The sequence below is a fragment of the Acomys minous genome (assembly GCF_964271855.1).
Source record: "Acomys minous genome assembly, chromosome: 12".
NCBI classification, from domain to species: Eukaryota; Metazoa; Chordata; class Mammalia; order Rodentia; family Muridae; genus Acomys; species Acomys minous.
In genome coordinates this window covers 91,059,920-91,070,788 of record NC_140493.1, presented here as the reverse complement: position 1 = coordinate 91,070,788, position 10,869 = coordinate 91,059,920, and the positions used below count along the sequence as shown (strand labels likewise).

Here is a 10,869-nt window from a genome sequence, read left to right as displayed (position 1 = left end):
ACATGCTCATCCAGAGGACATGGGCAGGATCACCCCATCTGCAAACAGAGCAGAGGGCCTTGGGGGCACCCAGAGCAACTAAAGGGAGGTGGGGGAGCTGTGGTAGAGGTAACACTGGGACTAGATGGGGTGGAAGGTCTAGTTTTGGGATTCTGAGAAGCTCTAACGGACACCTGGGCGAGGTGGGGGGTGGGAGGTGTCTCTGGTTCTAACCTAATCAGGAAGGTCACAAGCACAGGCATCTCCCTGCTCTTGTTCTCTTTCCACAAAGTCTAGTTGGGGAGGGGGGGGGGCGGCGGGGGAGGCGCGGAGGGCGAGGGAGTGGACACTGACTTCAAAACCACGGTTTCCTGAAAAGCCTCTAGCCTCATTTGTCCTAGCTCCTCCCAGTTCCTCCCGTGGTACTCTGCAGCATCTTCCTAGAGACCCAAGAGGCAGGGTGGGCCAGAGAAAAGCCTGCTGCCCTTCCATCCTGAGCCTGTGAGGTGTGAGAGGGAACAGGGCTAAATTAGCCTAGCCTCCCAATGGCCAGAGGTTGAGCCTGCTGCCCAGCCAACACCATTGGCCTTAACTCTTCAGCTTTTTTTTTTTCCCCTTGGTGCTCCTCAGTCCAGCTTTGACATAAGGGCCTTGTGTTGTTTAAGTAGCAAATCCCTGGGCTCAAGTAGTCCCCCTGGCTGTTTCCCAAGGAACCAGGGGCAAGCCACGATGCCTGTCTGGCTCTTTTTTTTTTCCCCCCAAGACAGGGTTTCTCTGTGTAGCCCTGGCTGTCTTGGACTCACTTTCTTTCTCTGAAGCTGCCTAAGAGCCAGTGAAGAAAGGTCTTAGGTAATAGAAGAAAACCCTTCCCTGAGTACTGAGGTTAGGGAGGACTCTGAGGGAGGAGCAGGTGGCTTAGGTTCAGTTGGCTGCTCAGGGATGCTACCATCTCTCCTTACAACCCAAGCCCTAAAGGATGGACCTCTTCCTCAGACCCATGTTTTACTCGGGAGACAATTGCTGCTCTGGAAAAAAATAAAAGGAAAGTTTTCATCTGCACATCTATCCATCTTCTCTGTGGTGTTTTGTTTTGTTTTGTTAAAGATTTATTTATTATTATATAAACAGTGTTCTGCCTGCATGTACACCTGCAGGCCAGAAGAGGGAATCAGATCACATTGTAGATGGTTGTGAGCCACCATGTGGTTGCTGGGAATTGAACTCAGGACCTCTGGAAGAGCAGGTGGCACTTTTAACCACTGAGCCATCTCTCCAGCTCCCCTCTCTGGTGTTCTTAAGAAACAAGCAACGGAGCCGGGCATGGTGGCGCACGCCTTTAATCCCAGCACTTGGGAGGCAGAGGCAGGCGGATCGCTGTGGGTTCAAGGCCAGCCTGGTCTACAAAGCGAGTCCAGGACAGCCAAGGCTACACAGAGAAAGCCTGTCTCAAAAAACAAACAAACAAACAAAAAAAAAAAAAAAAAAAAAGGAAAGAAACAAGCAACGGGTGCTTGACCTTGGCCCAGTCCCTTCCTTTCTTCTTTAGGAAGAGAAGGAAAGTTCCCCCTCACCCCTACTGCCTATGTAGCCTGGCCTGTAGCTCAGGCCAGCCTCAAACTTATGGCAATCCTCCTGTCTTAGACTCTTAAGTACAGTGATTATAGGAATAAGTCACTACACCCTGCCAATAGGAGGGAGGATTTTAATGATCCTCCTGGCCTCCCCTCCTCCCCCCAGACAGGGTTTCTCTGTGTAGCCGTGGCTGTCCTAGACTCGCTTTGTAGACCAGGCTGGCCTCGAACTCACTCACAGCGATCCGCCTGCCTCTGCCTCCCGAGTGCTGTCCTCCTATTCTTTCAACCCGTGGGCTCCAGGTACCATGAAGCTCGGCAGAGAGCAGACCCCTCTGTGTTAGGACCTCAAAGCACTCTCGCCATGATGCCTCCCTCGGTGGTGGTTGTCCTTTTTATTTCCCAAAGGGAAATGACTCACTTCAAAGTCACTTGAGTGGGCAGAGTGGTGTCACATAAGCAAACAGGGAGTCCCTAGGGATCTCCCCATGCTATGCCACTCCTTTCCCTCGGTCACGGGGGTGGGGGGTTGGGGGGGTGGGAGGGGGGAGCGGGGCCGAGGGAAAGGGGGCAGAAAGGAAAGGGGATCACATTGCTTGTCCTGCTTTGCTTTGTCACCATAGCAAAACAAGGCTTAAGTTCTTGACTCCAGGGAAACCTCCCTCGGCAGCTTGTCTCTCTCTCTCCCCTTTGCTACCAATAACCTCAGAGTGAGGTCAGTTCTGCAATCACGTGAAGCTCTCACGTTTGCTAGGTTTGCAGAAAGAGCCTCTTAGCTTTGATCTTCCATGGAGCAGTAAAGCTTGCCAGGCCCTCCCCAGGAATTCACATGCTCCTGCCATACAAGGCTTTCCAAACACGCCACCCTGACTCTTCAGAAAACTCCACCCCAGTCCACTTTCAGCTCCTCCCCGCTGCCAGCAAGCACTTTAGCAAAGCAGAAAAAGGGAATAGTCAACACTCCGCCCACTTTGTGTCAGTAGACTACAAATCCCAACAATCTTGGCGGTGCGCAGAAGCATAGGGTTCAACGTGCCGGCTGCTGGAAAAGTGTGTCACTGGGGCACGAGGCGCTCCCTGGAATCACATGGTACCTGCTCCAGTGCCGCGTGCGGCCCGGGAACCCTGGGCTGCTGGCGCCTGCGCAGAGCCCTCTGTCCCAGGGAAAGGCTCGGGCAAAAGGCGGTTGAGATTGGCAGAGTGAAATATTACTGCTGAGGGAACGTAGCAGGGCACACGTCTCTCTTCGCGTCTGGGTGCCTCATTTCTCCATCACCTACTTACTTCCTGGTTGCAGCTTCTCTCCCTTTGGGACTTTTGCACTCGGAGCTCCAGATTCGCTACCCGGCTTCTCTGCGGAGCCTTCAGGAGTGGCATCCGGTGCACTGCAGGGAGCAGACCCTCCTTGCCACCTTATAGCCAGAACTGCTGCAGGCTGGTTCTTCTTCTCACAGACTCTGTCTGCTCTTCCCATGCAAATCAGATCTCGGTTGCCCCCGTGTCCTAACCTTCTTCGGGGCTGCAGCATAGCCACCCCAAAACCTTACTGTTCAGTGCCTGGATCCTGATTGTGAGCTGCAGGACCCACTTGTCTCCCTCAGCCATCGCCCCGGGGGGCCGAGAGAGAGGCCATCGCCACCTGCAGTTTGTGTCAAGGTCCAGTTTGAATGACCGCTCTCAGCTGGTGAAGACATGACGACCCTGGACTCCAACAACAACACAGGTACTGAGATGCTTATCATCCTCGCTCTGTCACTGTCTCCATCTCCATCCACAGCTTATGAGAGGAACTTTCTAAGGGACTGGGGATTCCCTCTGGCTGGTGTTGGTTACTGTGCTGAGAGCCACTAGGTAGGATTTCCAGAGAGGGTTATTCTGGGTGGGGAATGTACCTAAAAAACGCATCACCACCTCCCCTCTGAGTTCCCCTGAGTCCGAGGGACTCCAATTTTGGGCAGATGTAATGGAGGGTGGATACGAGAGGCGAGTGGAAGAGTGTAGGGAGACTGAACACTTTGAAGCAATCTCTGGAACCGTCCCCATCCGTCCAGCCCTTACCCCTGTAGTATACTTCTCTCTTTTCCCTTTCTTCCAGTTCTAGCCTACTTCCAGGGAAGTCTGGGGGCGATTATGGGCTACTGGGTTTGAGGGAATGGGTCAGATCTTGGAGGGGAATCCTCAATGGCAGCAGGGAGCTACACTTGAGGACTCGGGTGCTTAGGGCTCATCTCCAGGCAGGGCACCCAACAGCGCCTTAGCCTGGGGAGGGCTCACATGGCTGCAGAGCCAGGCCCACGTGCTGCATTTGTTTTCATTCAGTAGAAGCCGTGGCCGCCATCCCATTGGCCATTACCTCCCGGCCTCGTTACATAATGAGCTCCGCCCCTCAAGTTGCCGGAGCAACGCGTGTTCCCTTATCTCCTCCCCCTCAGTTGTCCCGGCCCAGAATGGTTTTAGGGCCCAGCCTACGACCCAGGACGCCGGGGAGGGGCGGGGCGAGGGCGGGTTTTTGCTTGAGACAGACGGGAAATGGAGAAGGCGGAGCTTCGAGTTCGGGGTTCCTCGTTGGGGAGCCACGTGCGAAGGGCACACGTGGAGCGGGGACGTGAGGCCAGCTGAGGGCCAGGCTCCTGCCCCGCCCTTCTCCGCCAGATCTGGGTGAAGCTGGGCTGACTCACCACCCCCCGCCTGCCTTCCTTTTCCTCTCAGACTGCCTGGCTCTTTTAGCCTGGCTCTATGACCCAGGCTTGAGTAAGATGGGACCACCCCTGACCCGTCAAGTTTATGTGTTCCAAGGAAACCTCACACCACATCCTCCTTAATCCCCTTTATTCTGATCTCGCATAACATCACTTTACTGCTTTTAGACCCAGCTTTTTCATGTCCATTCCCAAAGTCTTACTGTGCCCCAAGTTATCCTCTTTGCCTGGCATGCATGTCTTCTCCCCCCAAAACATGAACACCTTAGACTCAAAGCTGACATGATACTACTTTCCATCATACTGGGTGGGTATTTTTGTTTTGTTTTGTTTTTCTCACAGAAAGAAAAACTGAGACCAAGAGAGAAAGAGTTGATTTCCTGTAGGTTGGAAAGCAAATTGGTAGTGATTACAGATCTAGCTTTAGAACTGGGGTCCTTTGAGCAGTGCCCGTCACTTCAAAGTTGGAAGACTTTTTTTGAGTGACTTTCTCAGGCCCTCTTTCAGGATGGATAAACTAGGTCAAGTTCATTTAGGTCTGCATAAATAACCCATCCCCCACCCCGGTCGTGAAACCGTAGCCGCTTAGCCAATTCTGCAACTCTTTTTTTTTTTTTTTTACAAGGCAGCTGGGTTCACCCTGACCAACCTTGAGCTATTTTAAGGTTGCCCTGCCTAGTTGAGTGTGTGTCAGTGGGTGAGCAAGACATGTGCTTCTGTAGACACGGTGGCATGGCATGTGTCAGCTCACACACGTGTCTGGGGATCCTCCCTTTGCCTGCTCCACCCATGGCAGGCCAAGCGAAGTGTTTGGCAGAGGTGTGGCAGGCAAGTCACCCCCTTCTCTTCTGCTATTCAGAATCACCTGGTTGGCAATGTAACCAGAGGGACAAAATTGCTGAGTGGCCATAGAGCTAAAGTTATCACCTGGCTGAGGCCTGAAAGGGGAATTCCTAAATCCCCAGACTGGACAATTTGTCTCTTCCATTCATCTTCAGCGACTCACTATCTTCTCCATCTTTCTTGGACTCAAGAGTCACTGTGACTCATCTTTCGGAGGCCAGGGGAGCCAGGCTGAACAGAGTCCTTCCCTGCCCTACCCCTATGAGGCTGTGTCTTTGGGTTCGAAGGAAAGGCGACTGTCTTAACCTCTGTACGACCTCTGTTCTCTTACCTCCTGGCTAGCTACCCTTCACGCTCCAGGCTCCATCACCGGATAGGTGCTGCTTTAGATAGAAGAACAGGTGGCTAGGTTTTTGTTCGTGAATGGGTATCAGCTGCCCATCCCCAAGTCTGCCCCTTGGAACTAAGTCCCTAGGGTGGCAGCGGGGGTGGGTGGGTGGGGTCCCATGTATGAGATGCCCTGTGGACTTATGCCTCGCAGCCAAAGCAGAAGCTAAATGTACTGTGCAAAGAAATGGCTATGGGAGGTTTTGTGGCTATTGTATGTCGTGGGTGACTACATCAACCATGCCGTGTCTAGTGTATGTGGGAGAACTGCTTATTATCCTAAGGTCAGGGGTTCTGCATGGCTAAGAGGAAACATTAGCTTGGCGATGATCACGTGGTACCCTTGACCCACAGACATGATGGCTGATACCCTCCCTCCTCTTGCCGTTCTGTTAGGTGGTGTTATCACCTACATTGGCTCCAGTGGCTCCTCCCCCAGCCGGACCAGCCCGGAGTCCCTCTACAGTGACAGTTCCAATGGCAGCTTCCAGTCCCTGACTCAAGGCTGTCCCGCCTATTTCCCACCTTCGCCCACTGGCTCCCTCACCCAGGACCCTGCCCGCTCTTTCGGGACCGTACCACCTAGCCTCAGCGATGATAGCTCTCCTTCTGCATCCTCGTCATCCTCTTCCTCCTCCTCCTCCTCCTTCTATAATGGGAGCCCCCCAGGAAGTCTACAAGTGGCCATGGAAGACAGCAGCCGAGTGTCCCCCAGCAAGGGCACCAGCAACATTACCAGTGAGTATATGCTCAGGTGATTTAGGGGAAAGGAAGTGATCCAGGATTTAGTTGATAGTTGATTTCCACCTGACAGTTAACTCTCGTGGGCTATGTCGTGACCATCGGAATTTTCTCCTACGAGTCGTACTAGCTCCTGTCCACTTCAGTCATATAGTCCACTTTGGTCACCCGAGTGTTCCTAGACATGGGAGCCCCTCAGCTTTCCCCGCTCCCTAAGAATCTTCAGCCTGGAAAGTGTCCCAAGCTGCTCTGGCCTTTCTGCTTACCCCTTGGCCTGTCTCTTCCCACAGAGCTGAATGGCATGGTGCTACTGTGTAAAGTGTGTGGGGACGTGGCCTCGGGCTTCCACTATGGCGTGCATGCCTGTGAAGGCTGCAAGGTGAGGCGGGGTTGTGGTCAAGGACCTGGGTGATGCCCCCCCTTCATCCTCTGCCCCCCCTCCCCCACCTCCCGTTGATGTCAAGACTCAACTTAGATGAAGATGTTCACCAGTCGCCCCTGCCTTCCAGGGCTTTTTTCGCCGGAGCATCCAACAGAATATCCAGTACAAACGGTGTCTGAAAAACGAGACCTGCTCCATCGTTCGAATCAATCGCAACCGCTGCCAGCAATGTCGCTTCAAGAAGTGTCTCTCCGTCGGCATGTCTAGAGATGGTAAGGTAGTGCCCCCAAGTCTCCTCGCCCCCTTCCCTTCCACCCAACTTCTGCCCTGATGCCTCCCTTTATAAAAAGAGCCTCAAGTCAAAACATTCGGTACAGTGAATGTCGTCTGCATGGAGGGTACCCCTGTGTTAACCTCTTGGACAAACACACCCTTGTCTGTCCCCCAGCCTCCTATTCATTCCCCAGGTTAACCCCACCCCCACCCCCACCTCCCCACCCCACCCCCCCCCCCCATCACACCCTTTGAATGGGTGTGGCCTTGCTGGTTTCAGTTTTGAAGTGGAGCCCAGGCTTTCAGGGACTTGCCCTTTGGAGGGAGGGAGGGAGGAAGGAAGGAAGAGAGGCACGTGAGTATGTGAGAACTTCCTGACGCTACTCTCACCCTGTGTTGCAGCTGTGCGTTTTGGGCGCATCCCCAAGAGAGAGAAGCAACGGATGCTTGCCGAGATGCAGAGCGCCATGAACTTGGCCAACAACCAGCTGAGCAGCCTGTGCCCTCTAGAGACCTCGCCCACCCCCCACCCCACCTCAGGCTCCGTGGGCCCCTCGCCGCCACCTGCACCGGCCCCGACACCTTTGGTGGGCTTCTCCCAGTTCCCGCAACAGCTGACACCGCCCAGATCCCCTAGTCCTGAGCCCACCGTGGAGGATGTGATATCCCAGGTGGCCCGGGCCCATCGAGAGATTTTCACCTACGCTCATGACAAGTTAGGCACCTCACCTGGCAACTTGAATGCCAATCATGCATCGGGTAGTCCTTCGACGACGACTACTCCACACCGCTGGGAGAGCCAGGGATGCCCGTCTACCCCCAACGACAACAGCGTCTTGGCGGCCCAGCGTCATAATGAAGCCCTGAACAGTCTACGCCAGGGCCCCTCCTCCTACCCTCCTACCTGGCCCTCTGGCCCTGCCCACCACAGCTGCCACCAACCCAACAGCAATGGGCACCGTCTATGCCCCACCCACGTATACTCGGCCCCAGAAGGCGAGGCACCTGCTAATGGTCTACGGCAAGGCAGCACCAAGAATGTTCTGCTGGTGAGGACATGGAGCCAGTGTGGAGAGAGGGAGGGGGCCTGGAAGAGTAGACCTAGAGTGAGGCGGCCAGTGCTCCTGTAGGCTGAGGGTGGGGGATGCCTTCTGCCCGGGGAAAGGATGTTCTACCCTTAGGGCCTGGTTCTGCCTGGGAATCCTTCATCACCAACCGGCACCTGAGCACCTGATAGCTATTTTAGGCCCGAGGCCCATCCTCAAGGGCCACAGCTCTCAGCCCAGGCAGAACCCCGAAACCAGTCCCGCTGGGGAGCCCACCTGGCTGCCGTGCTCCTCCTCACTCCATTCCCTGCCCCCCCCACACACACTAGGCGTGTCCCATGAACATGTATCCACATGGACGCAGCGGCCGGACCGTGCAGGAGATCTGGGAAGATTTCTCCCTGAGCTTCACGCCTGCTGTGCGGGAGGTGGTAGAGTTCGCCAAGCACATCCCCGGCTTCCGTGACCTTTCCCAGCATGACCAGGTGACCCTGCTTAAGGCCGGCACCTTTGAGGTGAGCAACGCTTTTTGTGTTCTCTGTTCTTGGCTATAGAGAGGCCCCAGTCCCATAGTGGGGTGACTAGGGTGGGAAAGGGCTCCCAGAGACTTCCGCGGTCTTAATTAACCTCTCTGACCGAGGACTTGGAACTCCTACCATGGCCACCACCTCTGGGTCTGTGGGCCCTCGGGCCTCTAAGCTGATGTCTACCCTAAACTCACCGCATCAGAGTAACCTAAGATGCACAGTTCTCAGCGTCTACGGAAGCAGCTGACCTTTGTTTACATGTGCATTCCAGAACTAGTGGGTACTTCCACCTGGATGCCCCATTGACGGTCATTCAGAGCCAGACACTCTCCCCCGCCCCTCGCTTTACTGGCAATCTACGGCAACACCCCTGAAGTTTTTTTTGGGCCAACTCTAGGGGGTCCTTTGGCCGATGCGCCTCCTCCCACCTCACTCCAAACGACTGTGCTTCACTGCAGGTGTTGATGGTGCGCTTTGCATCGCTGTTCAACGTGAAGGACCAGACAGTGATGTTCCTGAGCCGCACAACCTACAGCCTGCAGGAGCTCGGCGCCATGGGCATGGGCGACCTGCTCAATGCCATGTTCGACTTCAGCGAGAAGCTCAACTCCCTGGCGCTTACCGAGGAGGAGCTGGGCCTTTTCACCGCAGTGGTGCTTGTGTCTGCGGGTAGGCCAAGTTCTCACCTGACCCTGGAGGAGGCACACGCAGTTCAATTCAACATAACCTTTTATGGAGTTACCTACTCTATGCCAGGCCCTGCACTGGGCGCTGGGGTACAGACAGGATTCAGACACAGTCTAGCTTGGGAAACAGACTCATGCCCGACTAATTATAAAACAGTGAGATAAGTGTCACACTAGAAGCACGAACCAAGTAAGCACAGACAACTATTTCTGCCTGGGAGAGCTGGAGAAGGAGGTGACACTTGAGTAGGGGCCTCCAAGGGACAAGATATTGCCAGGCAGGGGGGGGCGGGGCAGGGGAAGGGCATCCCAAGCAGAGGGAACTACAGAGCAAATCGCAAGGGAGCTTGACCATGTGTGGCCTGCTCAGGGTAGGAGGGTGGCCTGGAGGCATGGGAGGTGGCCAGCCTGTGGCCTTGCTCCCAGCATTTGGGCAAGCCCTGCTCTGGGGCAGAGGCCTGAGAGGAGGAGGAGGAGCGCCCTCCTTCATCCCCCATTACCCCGCCAAGGGGCCTCAGGGAGAGGCTGCCTTGCCTGCCAGGTCCTTGCAGACCTCCGTGTCCTCGTCAGAGGAAGAGGAGCTCAGGGAGCCTGCCTCACTGCTGTCGTCTTCCCCACAGACCGCTCGGGAATGGAGAATTCCGCTTCTGTGGAGCAGCTCCAGGAGACGCTGCTGCGGGCTCTTCGGGCTCTGGTGCTGAAGAACCGGCCCTCGGAGACTTCCCGCTTCACCAAGCTGCTGCTCAAGCTGCCGGACCTGCGGACCCTGAACAACATGCATTCCGAGAAGCTGCTGTCCTTCCGGGTGGACGCCCAGTGACCCGCCCGGCCGGCCTTCTGCCGCTGCCCCCTTGTACAGAATCGAACTCTGCACTTCTCTCTCCTTTACGAGACGAAAAGGAAAAGCAAACCAGAATCTTATTTATATTGTTATAAAATATTCCAAGATGAGCCTCTGGCCCCCTGAGCCTTCTTGTAAATAACTTCCCCCACCCCGGTCACCACACTTCCCACCCTCCCCTATTTAAACCACTCTTGCTCTCCCACCCTCCTCTGGACGTCCCCCCACCCCTCCCTGCCCCCCTGCCCGATTTGTTCAGTTCCTGTCTCAAATCCAATAGTTCACAGCTGAGCTGGCTTCTGTGATGTGTGCTCGTTTGGGGGGGGTGGGGGGTGGAGGGGACTACTGCCAAGGCTGGGGGTGGGGGGCGCCTCTCCATCTGGTCAGCTTGTGGGGTGGGTACTCTGCCAGCAGATGGGAGGATATGGGGAAACAGCACACAAGGCTAAGGGAGAGGGGGTGCCCAAGGGGGTTATTTTCATCATATATTTATTACATAAATATATAGTAAAATAGACGAGCAACAATTACCATAAAAATATCTTTCTTTAAAATCCTGACCCAAAACACAACGGGGTGAAAAATCGCACATAACAGACATACTGATTGTCAACTGTGGGGCAGGAGTAGGAGCCCCTCAAGTCACCCCTACCGGTCCCACCCATCTCTGGGGAAAGGACCTATCTCCTTCCCTGTTTCTAGCCACACCCCCCTCCCCCCACCCCAGCACCAGCTTCTCATACATTCAGTAGCGCCTCTGGGTACTGTCCCCTCCTCCACCCAGGAGTTCCTAGGGCAGGAAGTGCTTTTCCCCCTTATGGACGGTGTCTTAACGTCACACGCCCTGCCCTGCCCTCTCCCAGCCCTGTAGACCCACCACCCGGGAAGGGGTAG

The 10,869-nt window shown here is 55.1% G+C and overlaps 1 protein-coding gene across 1 annotated transcript; it reads left to right on the top strand.

Annotated features, from left to right (window-relative positions):
• Window positions 1-2,612: 2,612 nt before the first annotated feature.
• NR1D1 (nuclear receptor subfamily 1 group D member 1) lies at window positions 2,613-10,266 on the top strand. Its single transcript, XM_084749356.1, has 8 exons — window positions 2,613-3,273; window positions 5,876-6,217; window positions 6,511-6,599; window positions 6,730-6,874; window positions 7,278-7,924; window positions 8,251-8,436; window positions 8,907-9,117; window positions 9,755-10,266. Exons 1-8 carry the CDS (start codon window positions 3,243-3,245, stop codon window positions 9,952-9,954), a joined length of 1,851 nt encoding a protein of 616 aa, XP_084605482.1. The 5' UTR covers window positions 2,613-3,242; the 3' UTR covers window positions 9,955-10,266.
• The last annotated feature ends 603 nt before the right edge of the window (window positions 10,267-10,869 follow it).

Coding starts and splice junctions, on each gene's coding strand:
- NR1D1 (XM_084749356.1), top strand. CDS start 3,243: ATGACGACCCTGGACTCCAACAACAACACAG. Junction 6,218..6,510: donor GGGCACCAGCAACATTACCA/GTGAGTATATGC, acceptor CTCTTCCCACAG/AGCTGAATGGCATGGTGCTA. Junction 6,875..7,277: donor CGTCGGCATGTCTAGAGATG/GTAAGGTAGTGC, acceptor CCTGTGTTGCAG/CTGTGCGTTTTGGGCGCATC.